This window comes from Sceloporus undulatus, chromosome 7 (assembly GCF_019175285.1).
Source record: "Sceloporus undulatus isolate JIND9_A2432 ecotype Alabama chromosome 7, SceUnd_v1.1, whole genome shotgun sequence".
In the NCBI taxonomy this organism is placed as follows: Eukaryota; Metazoa; Chordata; class Lepidosauria; order Squamata; family Phrynosomatidae; genus Sceloporus; species Sceloporus undulatus.
In genome coordinates this window covers 21348318-21362601 of record NC_056528.1, presented here as the reverse complement: position 1 = coordinate 21362601, position 14284 = coordinate 21348318, and the positions used below count along the sequence as shown (strand labels likewise).

The following is a 14284-nucleotide window of genomic DNA, read 5'->3' as shown; positions in this document are numbered from 1 at the left end:
TTACCACTTATGGGTATGGCGAATTGCACTTTCAGAGGTGGACCACATTATCTCCCCGCCCAGGATACTTTGGAAGGCCAAACACCCCCACTACAAAAATATTTCTTTAAATGCTCTCAAACCCATCTAGGGGTTGTGGGGAGCACTTTTGTCACATTTTTAGACCTTCATGGGCCATTTTAGGGCCACATGAGGACTCTTTTACATTGTTAGATGCACAGGCCAGCCAGACCAACATTGCATCAGACCCAGTGGCCTGTCCTCCTTGTCCTTGATGCCATCTCTGCTCCTTCGCTGGCCAAGCTGCTCCCTGCGAGAGCCTGGACATCGCCATTACTTCTGCTGAGGTCAGAATGGGGTACCCCACCATGTGACCAGCAAGGAGAGGGTCGCTCTACCCCTTCTGTGTTCATTGCATGAGTGCCCCATTCTGACCTCAGTAAAAGTGACAGTGCCTACTAGGCTCTTGCAATGAGCTCCTTGGCTGATGAGGCTGTGCACTACTCAGCACAGAGTAAGGGACATGGCAGCATGTTTGCTGTCTCTGGACAACTGGACCGGGCCAAACTGAACCCAATCCAGCTGTCTAGGCAGACAAGAGAACCAGAATTTCCAGGAAACTCCAGAGTAAAGAATGGGTTCTCTTAAAATGGATTAACATTTTAAAACAGCAGTTTTGCTGTGGATGTGACCATACATCACCTGGACAGGGACATCTGTACAGAAACTGGGGTGAGTCTCGTGTATGTTCTGAGTAGTGTAGAAAACCAAGAGATAAGCCTCAATTTTGTGTCCTTTCTTCCCCTTCACAATATTCCCTGAGCTGTGACTGACTCACACCAAAGAGGCTTGTCCAGACCTTCCTTCACACCCTTCAACTGCCCCAGTTTGGCAAGGACAGCCCCTATTAATCCTCTGTGATCCCATTTTCTTAGCTGCTTTTAAAATATTCCAGTGCCTCTCTCCTCCTCCCACTTTCTCCCTTTGTCCTCACCTTACATCAGTTGCTGAAAACTGAGTTCAAAGCACAAAAGGAGCTTGCACTCTATTAATCCGGAAGAGGGGAGGAGAGAAAGGGCAGAGTCTTGCCTGTCCCAGTAGGTTCAGGCAAATGCAAACTGATGCAGCCTATGTTCTTCCTCATCAGTAACTTGCTATCCTGATCACATTGATGCTTCTTGGCCACATGTATCTCAGTTATGATCTGTGAAATGCTGGAGGATGTGCAGTATGTGTACACATGGTTACATCTGACACAACACACGGCCATAGGGTGCAAAAAATACTGCTCCGTAGGAGAGTCATCAGAATCATTGGAGGCATGACTGAAAGTGAATGTTCACACACTCTTCTTACCTCTAGACTTCATCCCAATAAACCGGTTCTCCACAATATCAATGCGCCCCACACCGTGCTTGCCACTGCAAAGTAAGAAAGGAGATAAGAGCTGATGCTTAAGAATCATAGAATCATAGAGTTGAAGTATCTTCTAAATCGGCACATATGCAGTCAGAAGCAGAGAAACTAAGACACAGTGTTTCAGACCAGAGGTCCACCTAACATTCTAGCCTGTCAAAAATGGCCAGCTACAAATAAAGGTCTTCCAAGAGGAGAGGAGAGTAATTTTTCCTCTCACCCTGTCATAGAAATCTGCCTTGTATCAGACCATTGCTTGGTAATATTACTTTTTCCAGCTGTTGTTGTTGATATCTTCAAGTCTTTCTTGGTTTATGGCAAATCAGCCCTAAGGTGAACGTTTACCATGGTGTTTTCGTGGCAAGATTTGTTTAGAAGAGATGTGCCATAACCTTCCTCTGAGGGTCACCCAAGGATTCAAAATCTGATCTTTTGGGATCCCAAACAGATAAGGACACAAAACAGTGGGTTCAAATTACAGGAAAGAGATTCCACCTAAATGTCATCTTTACTGCAAGAATTGTTCCACAGTAGAAGAGACTCCTTCAGGGGAAGATAGGTTCTCTTTTAGAATACTGTAGTTCTGTTTTCCTGCATGTCTGGGGCAAATGGGGACTAGCTGGTCCTAGTGGTCCCACCTGTCTTTAAGAATCTGTGATTCTCTGAGTATTCTTCACTCAGCTATGACACTCACTGAGTAGGTTTGTTGTTGTGAGGATACAATGAGCTTTATCATACAAGCGAGATCCCGCAGGAAAACAGGAGTTAAACATGATTGAAAGTACATTCAAATTTAAACAAAACTTGCAAATTCAGTTAGTTTATCACACTAGGGATCTTCCCAAGTGAAATAACACGAAGTTAATCCGAATGCAATGCAAAGAAAAACAGCAGCTTTTTTACTTTTGGGTTGTCCCGAAAGTAAAAAGCTGCTGGTTTTCTCTGCTTTGCGTTCGGATTAACTTCGCATTATTTCACGTAAACTGCGATGTTGTGTGATAAACTTTGGGCATTTCTGGGTTAACTCCCATTTTCCTGTGGAATTTCACTAGTGTGATAAACTCCTATGAGAAGAGCCTTGGATATGATCTACTGAGTTCTCTGCAGGAAAGGTGAGATATAACTGTAACTAATGAATAACAGGGGTTGGATGTTTCATCCTTTGGGCTTCCTTAATTGTGTATTCCTGCATGGCAGAGTATTGGACTAGATAGCCTTTGTGTCCCCCTCCAACTCTAAGATCTTATACCCAAGGCCCAACTCAACACAAAGTTTGGCTCGTGTGGCTATCGATGAGATGGACAACTTACGCAATTTCATTCAGGTAAACGAAGAGCTTGAGGGGCGAATGGCAAGTGGTCGCATCCTTCATGTTCGTGACCCTGATGGGGACACCTGTCGAGCGAGAGAAAAGCAAGACAGAGCTGGCAAAAAGGGGGCCCAGGAAGCAGAGGAGGAGGGTTGGGAATAGATTGGGGGACTGGACTTTGAATCCCTTTATTAATGTCAAGAGCGCCTCTTTAAAACATCACCTCGGACGCGTTAAATAGACGTGACAGATATGAACTCTAAATAACTTCTTAAAAAGGCATGGCTAAGCTGCTTCGCTCCAGAGACGGCATTTTTTAAAACAGGGAGGGGAACCCACGCACAATACGAGGCTGGGCAGGAAAAAAGTCCCAAGGGATTGAAAAGAGAAAGGCCTTTTTTAAAAGAAAAGGTAATAAAAGTTCCCCCCTCCCATGTACAACGACCCCTTCCCACCAGCCCCGTTTATTCCCTTCTTCTCTATTTTAGGAGCCTGAAATTGCAGCTCAGGGCTCGACTAATGAAATTTCACGCTTGCCCATTGTCCCTGGGCCTGGCACCTTCTGTTCCACCAGCCACTGAGGTCGGTTCTTGGAGGGGGCAAAGGGAAAGGGCGGGAAAGACCCAGAGAAGGCACCACACACGGCCCCTGTAATGTCTGTTTGGCCGACAAACATCACACATGTTCCCAGTTAACCGCCTGACAAGTGTGAATAGGGACCCTGTCTCGGGACTATTTGTGGCCTCAGGACAAGGAGGGGCTGGCCATGAATTAATTATTACACCTTCTTTTTATAAAGAGGAGGGGGAGTGAATGCGGGACAAGAAAAGATGTGGGGAAACATGGGGGGGAGGCCATTCTCCCCACAGGCCTTCATCAGGGTGAAATGAGCAATAAATGTATACGGAAACAGTCAGTGAAGATGGGGAGGAGGGAGGCCATGGGTTAGAATAGGGAGACACACAAAAGGGAAAGGGAAAAGCCCCTTCGGAGGCTAATCTCTCTTCCATCTGCCCTCCTCATTACCATATAGAGCTTTATCAGTCACTAATCAGGACTCAATAGCCTCCTTTCTAGTCTTTATTACAAAGACCCGCTGGATAGAGAAGGGGTTCTGTCAGCTTCTTCATTCTAAACCCCTTTACATATTTTATTCATTCATTTATTTATTTTTTAAAAAGTGGCCAAAGCGGCTGGAGAGGTTTATAAATTCAGCTGTAAATGACTATTAAATGTAAGCCCCAGCAATAATGAACCCCAAATCCCTTTCTGGCCGCCCTGGTCAGCACCTCCCCACGTCAACTCCCCCTTCGCCTTCCATTGTTGCCTTTTTGATGGGTGATTGGAGGTGGCTCGCCTGGCAGAGCTTGGGCATTGTCCCTGAAAGCTGCTTATCCCTTTTAAAATAGTTAATAATTAGATTAGAACTTCAAATAAATTAACTAGGGGGTAAAACGAAGATGTGTGCGGAGGCTAAAGGAGGGGTAATGGTTTCTGGGGACGTGTCTCTTTTTGAAGGCACAGAGTGAGTTATTACGGCAGGCTGGGCCTCTCTGTGTCAACCTCATCTAGGCCTGCGCAGGGACGAAGATGGAGGGTTCACGGAGAGGCCTTCTATTTACCCACTAGTTAATTTATTTGCCTACTCACTAGTTAATTTATTGGCAGTTTTAATCAAATTATTAATGAGGGTTAGAAAGGACGAACAGCTGTGGTGGACAACATCTACGCTTCAGAATGTGAAATTCATATAGTGTCGTACTGAAAGAAAGAAATAGAGAAGATGACAGAAGGATGGATGGCAGGGTTGCCAGTGGAGAGGGTACCTTTAATGGTGGTGTAGAAAAGGGAATTTCATCATGTGTTACTTTGTACCTGGTTGCACAACAAGCAACACTGGCTGAAATTCCATTAAGGGTACAAGATCCTACTTCAGCTTTCACTCTGGCAACCTTACTATGCAACATCCTCCTAGTAGGGTTGCCAGAGTGAAAACTGGAGATGACTCTTAAGAGTTTATCACATGGGAGGAATTTCTCTTAATTTCGAATGAAAAGAAAGTGGGGCCAGAACGGATTCACGTGAATTTGCTAGTTCAGCGAATTTACGTGAATTCAAATTGCATTCGAACTGACTTCCCATTGCCCGAAAATAGCTTGCCATTGCCCGAAATTGCGTGTGATCACCTTTAACACAATGAAACCTCATGATTGCGTTCAGGCTGACTTCCCATTGCCCGAAATTGTGTGTGATAGTCTATCACGCAATAACATGAAACCCCATGATTGCGTTCAGATTGCCATTGGATTATACTTCCAATTTCCCTTGTCTGATAACGTCTTTATACTGTTAATGGTTGTATACAAGAGGGATTTACAGCAGGTGATGCTTGTCCCACAACCAGGTAACAACACCTGCTGAAATTCTACTCTTCTAAACAACCATTCTTCCTCTTCTACACAAACATTAAAATTTCAGAAGCCTTCTCCATTTTTCATTCTGGCAACCCTGCTCCTGTAGGATTGTGCAGAAGAAGGAGTTTCAGCAAGTGTTGCACGTCACACAACCAGGTAAAAAAGCAAATCCTGATGAAATTCCCTCTTCTATACAGTGATCAAAATTAGAGCAGCTGTCTCCAGTTTTCAGTCTGGTTACCCTACGGACAGAGGCAGATGGCAAGTCTCAGGAAAACATACATATTCCATGTAAAATGTTTTCTGAAATGCTCTGTAGCCTGCATACTTGTTGTTGTGAAATGCCATCAAGTTGGCTTCCACTTATGGTGGTCCTACGAACGAGAGACCTCCAAGCCACTTTGTAATCAACAACCAAGTCAGGATTTTGCAAGCACAGACTATGCCTTGATAAGTCTATCCATAATGTGGCCTTCCTTTTCTCCTCACTGCCTTCCACTTTGCCTTCCACTATAAAATTGACCTTTTGGGCCTAAATCAGGCTGGGAATTATGTGGTGAGCCAAAATACACTAAAGGCACCAAATCATCAGGTGTACATCAGGTAACCATGTGCTGAACCAGACAGACCTTCAAATGGGATCAATGGCTTACCAACCTACCTATCTACTACTTACCTACCTGGGATTTTCCTAGAGGACATTGGCATACCCTCCAACTGTCTGTTTACCAGAGACAGTCCTAGTTAATCCTCTACTGTCTGATCTTCTCAGCTGCTTTTAAAATGTCCCAGTTTCTATATTCTCTTCCTTTTCCTCCTCTCCATTTTGTCTTTGGTTTACTCCAATTGCTGCAGTCTGAACCGAAATGTTGACGGACCATAGTTCTGCAAGAATGCCACCCTTACCTTTCTTAAATTCAATTTCTAAGATATCAGGAGTGTCTGGACTCACAGCAGGATCTCTGGTCTTTGTATAGAGCCCGGGGGGTGCTTGGTTCTGTAAAAAGAAGTGAGGGACAAGAGAAGGAAATTAATACAGACCTGACATAGATGGCTCAAACATCCATGAACTAAGAACTGAGTAAAAAATTTGCTTCAATTTGTTTTTTGTAAGAATTTATCAAGATCTTTACTTTTTTTCCATTTGGGCATAAATATCTTGAGTTTTTCTTATTTTATTTATATTAGCATTGAGTCATGGCAGTTCAACCGGTGTCAAATTGCATTAATTCTGCAGTGTAGATGCAACCTAAGGAAATTTATAACCAGTTGAATCTCCCTGGTCCAAACAGGTAAGGATTTTGTTTCTATGTTTTTGGTTTTGGAAGAGTTTGCTACTTTCATATCCATGATGGAAAGAATTTACCAATACAAATATGAAGGTGTGGGAAGGTGTGTGAAACTAAGAGTTTCCTATCTTTCCCTATTGTGAGAGAACCCGTGAGCAAAAACAGAAGAGGAAAGAGAGGAAAGCTTGAAATCATCTTCATCACAATCAGTATGAATATATCATTTTTTTTTATTTATTGTAATCCCAGGACAGGCTGTGAAGGTGTTTTTGACCACAACTCCCAGCAATCTTAGCCATTATAGCCAGTAGTAAGGAATTCTGGGAGTTGCAATACCTCTTTATTACTGTATTTATATTTATTTACAAAAACTGATATCCTGTCCTGTATCATGGGCTCCGAAGGCATACAATAAGCTTATCCCACCTCCGTGCTTCTGAAGCATTTGGGCAATGATTCTAGTGCGGTCAGTGCCTTGTGTGATAATCCCCTATGAGATCCATAGGGTCTGTTTAGCCCCTAACTGAAAGAAAGAAGTTGGTAGCCTGAGCTTTTGTAGACGTAATCCTAGTGTCTCAGACTTGAAGGCACGCTTGTATACACATACACAGTTTGTAGTGTATAAGGAGACAGCATGGTGTTGTGGCTTGAGTGTTGGACTCTGGGAGATCAGGGTATGAATCCCCATTCGGCCATGGAAACCCACAGGATGAACCTAGGCAATGGCAAGTCACATTCTCTCAGCCTCAGAACAAGGCTATGGCAAACCTCCTCTGAACAAATCATGCTCAGAAAATCCTATGATAGTTCACCATTGCTATAAATCAAGAATGACTGGAAGGCACACAACAACAACTTTCCTAGCTTTTTTCCATTGTCCCCACAACCCTCAAAAGGATGTCTGTACCAATAATTGTATCAAACTTATCTGTTTGAAATGTTGAGCAGTTCTTTGCTTGGGCCTAGAAGATGTATGTTTCACCATCACATACATGGGCAGTGAGTAAGAAAGGAGAGGTTGCAAGGGAGAGCAGGATTCTGTAAATTGCAAAGCATGCAAGTAAAAGGTGGCATTTATTTCCATTTCTCCCTCCCCGACACATACATATTTTTAAAAGAAATTGTGGCTTCAGCTCCACCTTCCTGTTATTGCATTCCTCCAAAAATGTGGAAATTCATCAGATGTGTCCAAGGCACAAACTAATTATGGGAATGCGGCTGTTTTTCCACCGGCCCGGCTTTAAGAGATAAGACACCCCTGCACTATAAAATCTGACGAAGAGGAAAAATATATATACATAAAGGTTGATGTGTTTTGAAATGGCTTTTTGCTTGTTCCTCTATTTTCCCCCGGGTGTATTAACCTCAGGGACACCGTCAAAAAGCACAGTCGACAGGAGCACCTGCTGGGGTCAGGCCTAGTCATTAGTTTTTCAGTCAGTGCCGAATCAACCCCATTTCTCTCCAACTCTCTCTTTCGCACTCGGTGCCTGGGCTCTGCCTCTCTCGTCTTCTCTTTGCCAAAGTCACACTTTTTCCCCCTTCTTTTCCTGCCTGACTTGTTCCTCCATAGCTATTCCATCTCCAGCTGTGAGGGTGTCAAAGAAAAAGATGAAATCCAGTTGAGGGGAAAAATTGTCTGATTTCCCTGGCCCTTTGTTCCCAGAGCACTCTCCCTTTGTGCAGACAGCAAAAGTCGCTCTTTGGCGGTATATGCTGTGTATTTGCTATCTGCAGGATCTTATATAGTTAACATATTTTTAAAACGAGTGGGAAAAGTATGAACCATGGGCCACATGTGGCTCAAATGACAGTTTTTGTGGCCCTTAGGGCTCCATAGGACTCAAAATGTTTTGCCCCCATGTTGCCACCAATTGCCCTCTATATGGGATTTGGGCATTTTGACCCTGTTTTGGTTCTCCCTTGGGCCATTTTAGGCCACAGATAGCCCTTCTTAAAAGATGAAGATAAACTGGAAGTGACGTCCAGTTATCAACAGCCCTACTCAGGTCTTGCAAAGACTAAGAAGCCATGGCCTCCTTGAGTGAGTCTATCCACCTCTAATAAAATCTTTTTCTTTTCTTCCTGCCTCTCACTTTTCCAAGCATTATCATTGTTTCTAATGTGTTGTGTCATCTCATGATATAGCCAAACTACAATAACCTCAGTTTGGTGCAAGCTTGATTTGCACTAGACCTATTTATGTATCTGTATGTAGCTGCTCCATCTTCAGTAACACTACGTAGTCCCAACCCACCTTAAAAGTCAGAAGCCACATTGAACAATGGAGATCTGTTCAGCTAGCGACTAGATAGCAAAAGGATGTTTTCAACCCCTTCTCACCAGTCACTGAGGCTGTGATAATAAGTAGTAGGACTTCTGTTGCAAGCCTCACTCACTGGCAGGAGAGGACTGCAAGCATCATCTTCCTTGCATCTTGATCAGCAGCTCATTTGGTTTGGCTACTGGCAGTTAAGGTGGGCTTGTGAGACTGGGCCAAGAGATATTAATTAGTTATACATTTGTAACTAAGTAACTAGTATAGGATATTGGTGATCAACTTTCCTGTAAGTAAAACAGAACTCATCTCACACTAGGCTGTGGCTGAATTCTGCTCAGCATTAGTGACACATACAGATCCACCAGCATACTTACAATGGAAGAAGCAGCTGATGACTGTCACAGGCTGCTCTGGTTGTGCCATGGGCTGTGCCCATGAAGCGGTGCCCACATGCTGACCAGCTTGTTAAGCCAGCAGGCTGTGGTGCAGGCAAAGGAAATACTGCTAGCATAAGAAGATACTGAATACCTCTTTCCCTGAGCATGTAAATAGTACAAGCATCAGCATAACCTGGAGTAATGTGCCAATAGGCCAAATTGTGCTTAGAATTCTCAAAGGCGTTTGATAAAGTCCCACAACAGACTTCTTGGCAAAACCAGAAGTTATGGGATGAGACAAGAGGTCTGCTTATGGACTCTAAATTAGTTAAATAATAAGAAGCAGAGATTGGCTATAAATGATCTGTTCACAAGATGAGTAGTGAGGTCCCTCATTAGAGGACACTGTAGTGTGTTAGCCAAGTTTGCTAATGATACTTGTGTGTTTTCAGGGTCACATTCAGTCCTTCGTGACCGTAAATGTGAACTCCTTCAGCTATGGGATTGTGTAAATTCATCTTACAGTCTTGTAACTACTGAACAAGATGCCAGTCTCACTGTTCAAGAACAACAGACCAGATCACACCTTTCCCTACTGGGAAAGAGCAAGATCATCGGCCTTCATGCTTCCCAAGGACATCTAGTTGGCCACTACAGGAACAAAAATGTTGGAACAGATGGAGATCCTTTTTTTAATGTACTCATTGAAGGTTTGGGGGGAGATGTGCCTGGGATCTCCCAAGGAACCCAAGCCTCCCGCAGGCTACCCAGATCAGAGCTGGATAAAGTCACTGGGAAAGCTCCCACTTAGTGTAAACACTCCTGGCCCAACTCCAACAGAAGCATTTCTTGCATCACACAGACACCAGGAGCAGATGGGAGAGGCCGAGGTGAAGGGGGGGAACAATAAAAAGGGATAGAGCAGTAGGCAAGTGGGAGGGGTACAATTTAATTATTTAAACTTGACAGACCAAATTTCCACACCAGTAGAGGAGAACATTGCTCTCTAGGAAGTCCAAGGAGAATATAGTCCCACAAATAATGGATATGATTATAAGATTATTCCCATCAAGTATAGAAACATAGAGCCATAATGTTGGAAGGGACCCCAAGAGACATCTATTTCAACTCCCTGCCATGTGGGAAACCACAACTAGAGTACTGCTGAGAGATTCTCATCCAACTTGTATTTAAAGACCTCCAAAGGAGAGTCCGTCACTCTCTGATCAGTCCATTCCACAATTCTTACAGTAAAGAGGTTCTTCCTAATGTTTAGGTGCTGGAATCTCTTTTCTTGTCATTTGAATCCACTGGTTTTTGTTCTTGGAGTGGCAGAAAATAAGCTGACTTCTTCTTCTACATGCCTTCCCTCCTCCTGTTTAAAGATAGCTATCATGTCACTTCTCAGTCTTTTCTTCTCCATTCTAAACATATCGGGCTTCCTAAGTGTTTTCTCATAAAGCTTAGCTGTCAGGTATAATAAGCTCAGACTTCTAACTCAAGACAGAGTGAAGAAGGCTGTTGCAATCTCCCAGAGGAGACCAAGGCTGGCTAATAGCAAGGAAGAAGAGGAACATGTAAGGATGCACTGCAATGTTTTGTTTTCAGGACTCATTTTTAATTTCACAAACCTGCATCACATCCTGGGGGCACCAGGTTGGAGAAGGCCTCTCTAGCTCAACTATCTATTTACTCACCCTTCCTCAGAAGGCTGGACAAGACAATACACAAAGCCCTGAGTTTGGAGGAAGGGAATTGATATAAAGGCGAGAAATAAATAATAATAAAAAGTAGTCAAGCTTTGCAGAACCAGAGGTGATGTAAATGTAAATGAAATTTGATTCCAGGCAGGTCCATTGTGAGAGGCTGAGAATGAGGAAGCCAATGGTGTGGTTTTGTACAGACTGCTGGCAACCTTAAACCAGATTCCCACTTTGCTGTGAGTTGGCTTGGTTTCTCAACACCTACCTCCCTCTCTCCTTGTTGCTGTGTGCTTTCAAATCGTTTCCAACGTATGGCAACCCTAAGGTGACTCTATCATGGGGTTTACGTGGCAAGATTTATTCAGAGGAGGTTTGCAATTCCTTTCCCCTGAGGCCAAGAGATTGTGGCTTGCCCAAGGTTACAACAGTGGGTTTCATGGTTGAGCTGGGAATCGAACCCTGGTCTCCAGAGTCGTAGTCCAACACTCAAACCACTACATCATGCTGTTTTTCCCACGCCTATACCTTCTCACTGACTTAGGAGCAACAGTCCTGGTTAATCCTCTGTTGTACTGCTGTTCCAACTGCTTTTAAAATGGCCCAGTTTCTCTCTCTTCTTCCCACTTTCCCTCTTTGCCCCCAGCTCATTTCAATTGCTGCGGAGTACAGAAGTAGTTTGCACTCAGTTAAGTCAGTGAGGGAGAAGAGAGGAGCAGCATGAATCTTGTCCTTCCCCATAGATTCAAACAAAAGCCTTTCCTAATTTGCCTCTCCTATGTTTATTTGTCTATTCTTACTCAGTTACAAAGCTACTTGGCGCTTGTTCATTTCATGGAAGTGGTTGGCTTAGTTCTATCAAGCACAAGATTCAAATTCCCACCTTCCCTCCCCATTCTGCTGTAACAACTAGATTTGGTCACTTATTTGTAAATAATTAAAATATTTCCTCCTTGCTTCCTGATCTTCTGCATATTGGTAAGACAGTTTGCAAAATCTGTTAACATGTGCAATACTAAATTAAATTAAATTAAAATGTATTATCATACACAAAGAAAAATGAGGAGGACAGAAATCAAGCAACAACAACAAAACTAATCACAGTTATATTCTTTTTAAAACTCTCTCACTGACTTGAGATGGCACAGCATCTGTTGCAAAAGCTTACCTATTTGGCAGGGACAGTTGCATTTAAGTCCCAGAGAAATGGGCATTTTAAAATATCCCAGGTTCTCCATACTCCCCTATGCTTTCCCTCCCTTCTCCTCAGCTTACATCCATTGGTACAAACCAAGTTCAAAGTGCAAAAGTAATTTGCATTCAACACAGCAGGGAAGAGGGGAAGCGAGGGGGACAGAATCTCATCGTTCCCAGTTGACTCAAGCAAACGCAAACTGCTGCAGCCTCTCCTTGCTTATGTGTTCTTCCTCATTCATAACTTTTGCCATCTTGGACACATTCTGATGTTCCTTGGCCACATGTATCCCGGTTTAATCTGTAAAATGCTGAGGGTATGCATCTCCCCACCCCAGGTCCATTTGGCTCAGACGTAGGCATATTTTATCATTCAGAGTTTGCCGCAGGACAGAGAGGGCAATCATGCAACACAGACATGAATGATGGATGACGGGTGCAGGGGGAGAGGGGCAGAAGTAGCAACAGTGTCTGCACCTGGCATCTTTGGGCAGTTGTCAGGGCCTGAGTATCTTGGCAAGGGACACCACTGGTGCTCATCCTTTATTCCCCCACCCTCTCCACTGCCACCATCCCATTGCTATGAGCAGCACCAGGTGGCTGCAGAGGGCGCAACATCCACATGTAGATGTAAAGGGGGATTCCAAGGGTAAAAAGTTCTTTGCCATAGTCCAGGGACGTAGCCAAGGGGGGGGTTCTTGGGGTCCGGACCCCCCCTTCCATTAGAAAAATGAATGGTGTGTGCTGCTGCGCTGCCGTGCCCAAGCCCCATTATAATGGTGGCACTTAGTCTGGACCCCCCCTTCCTAAAATCCTGGCTACGTCCCTGCATAGTCTTTCACAACGACACAATCTAGCCCACAGCTAAGGAGTAAAGGGGCCAGATTACTTACAAAAGGTAATGTTCTTAGCTCTGGTGCAGACTAAAAATGGTGTCTTTCTGCCACCCAGCAGTGCTGTGGCCATGGGTTCCATGCCTTGGAAGACTGCCATGGCCAATACACAGAAGAGGGGGCTTCCTCCAAGCACTGGCAGCTGAAAGCCCCTCTCCCTGGATCCAGGGGTGGCTTTGGTGAGGAGGTCATTCTAGATTCTAGTATAAACTGTAAAGAAACTCCCTCTGGGGATAAATCCTAGTCCTAAAATAACTTCACCACCTTGGAGAGGTTCTTTGGAGAGGGAGTGGTTTGGCTGGTTAGCTAATGCCATGGATGCCACCAGATGCCATGACTCACATCTTCAGAAAGAAAGGACCTGTCATGCTCCTAGTGAAATCCAGAAGTAAAGCTATGGATAATATCTCACTTGGAATCCTATGTCCAGTTTTGGGCACCACAGTTCAAGAAGAATATTAGGATACTGGAATGTGTTCAGAGAAGGACAACCAGATGGTCAAAGGTCTGGAGAACAAGCCTTATGAGGTGTGCCTGAGGGAGCTAAGTATGTTTAGCTTGGAGAAGAAGAGAGGAGACATGACAGCTATCTTCAAATATCTGAAAGGATGCCATACAGGAAATGGAATGAACTTGTTTTATATGTTGTTATCCAGTTGTGACCTCCTTGCATCCCATTTCATCACTTCATTGACTACAACTTAGAGACCCAAGAGAAGAGCCCCATGACGGCATCACAAAACGAGTTGGTTCATTAATTACCAATTAATGGGGGCGGGGGGTAAGGTGGAGATCACAGCAGGCTGCTCTTTTTAGTAGCAACAATGCATATAATGAATGAGGGGACAGGACAATTGCAGCCCTGGGGCCATATGTGGCCCCCCTCCCACACCGTTTTGTGGTCTTTAACCCCACCAAAGTGCCATTTTTCTGCCCTTTCCCAGGGTAAACTCCCTCTTTCAGAAACCCCTGGGAGCAGCAAATCCATACCCACCAACATTTTGCGAAAGAAAACAGAGACATGTGTGGCCAAGCAGGAGAGTGTGGTCAAGATGGCAAAATGAGCTTATTAATGATGGAGACCACACAAGATAGGAGAAGCTACCACCATTTGCTTTTGCCTGAGCTTGCAGGGAAGTGCAAGTCTCTGCTCTTCCTCCTCTCATCGCCCGCTTCCTAGTTAACTGAGTGTAAACTACTCTGGCATTTTGAATTTTGGCAGGCCTTTTGGACCCTGGAGAGTCCTAATGAAGAAAATGGCCCTGCTGCCATGGGCCACTCAAATGATCAGCCATTCTATTCCAGTATATATGTACAGAAACACACCCAGCGACTAGTTTCATCCACACGGAAAAAGGAAAAGAAAATCTAGATTTTGTCACTTCTTCTAAAGCAGGAGATAGAATTTTTC

At 44.1% G+C, this 14284-nt stretch overlaps 1 protein-coding gene across 2 annotated transcripts in view; it reads right to left on the bottom strand.

Annotated features, from left to right (window-relative positions):
• The window catches only part of ASS1 (argininosuccinate synthase 1), a 77227-nt gene that overhangs the window by 28321 nt on the left and 34622 nt on the right, over positions 1 to 14284 (bottom strand). For both annotated transcript variants that reach the window (XR_006104949.1, XM_042478441.1), the window contains exons 9-11: positions 6046 to 6136; positions 2727 to 2811; positions 1357 to 1421 (exon numbers count right to left, since the gene is read on the bottom strand). Coding sequence is in view for 1 of the 2 variants with exons in the window: in XM_042478441.1 (XP_042334375.1) it covers positions 1357 to 1421; positions 2727 to 2811; positions 6046 to 6136 (241 nt within the window). In the remaining variant the exon portion in view is untranslated. The remainder of the gene's footprint in view (positions 1 to 1356; positions 1422 to 2726; positions 2812 to 6045; positions 6137 to 14284) is intronic.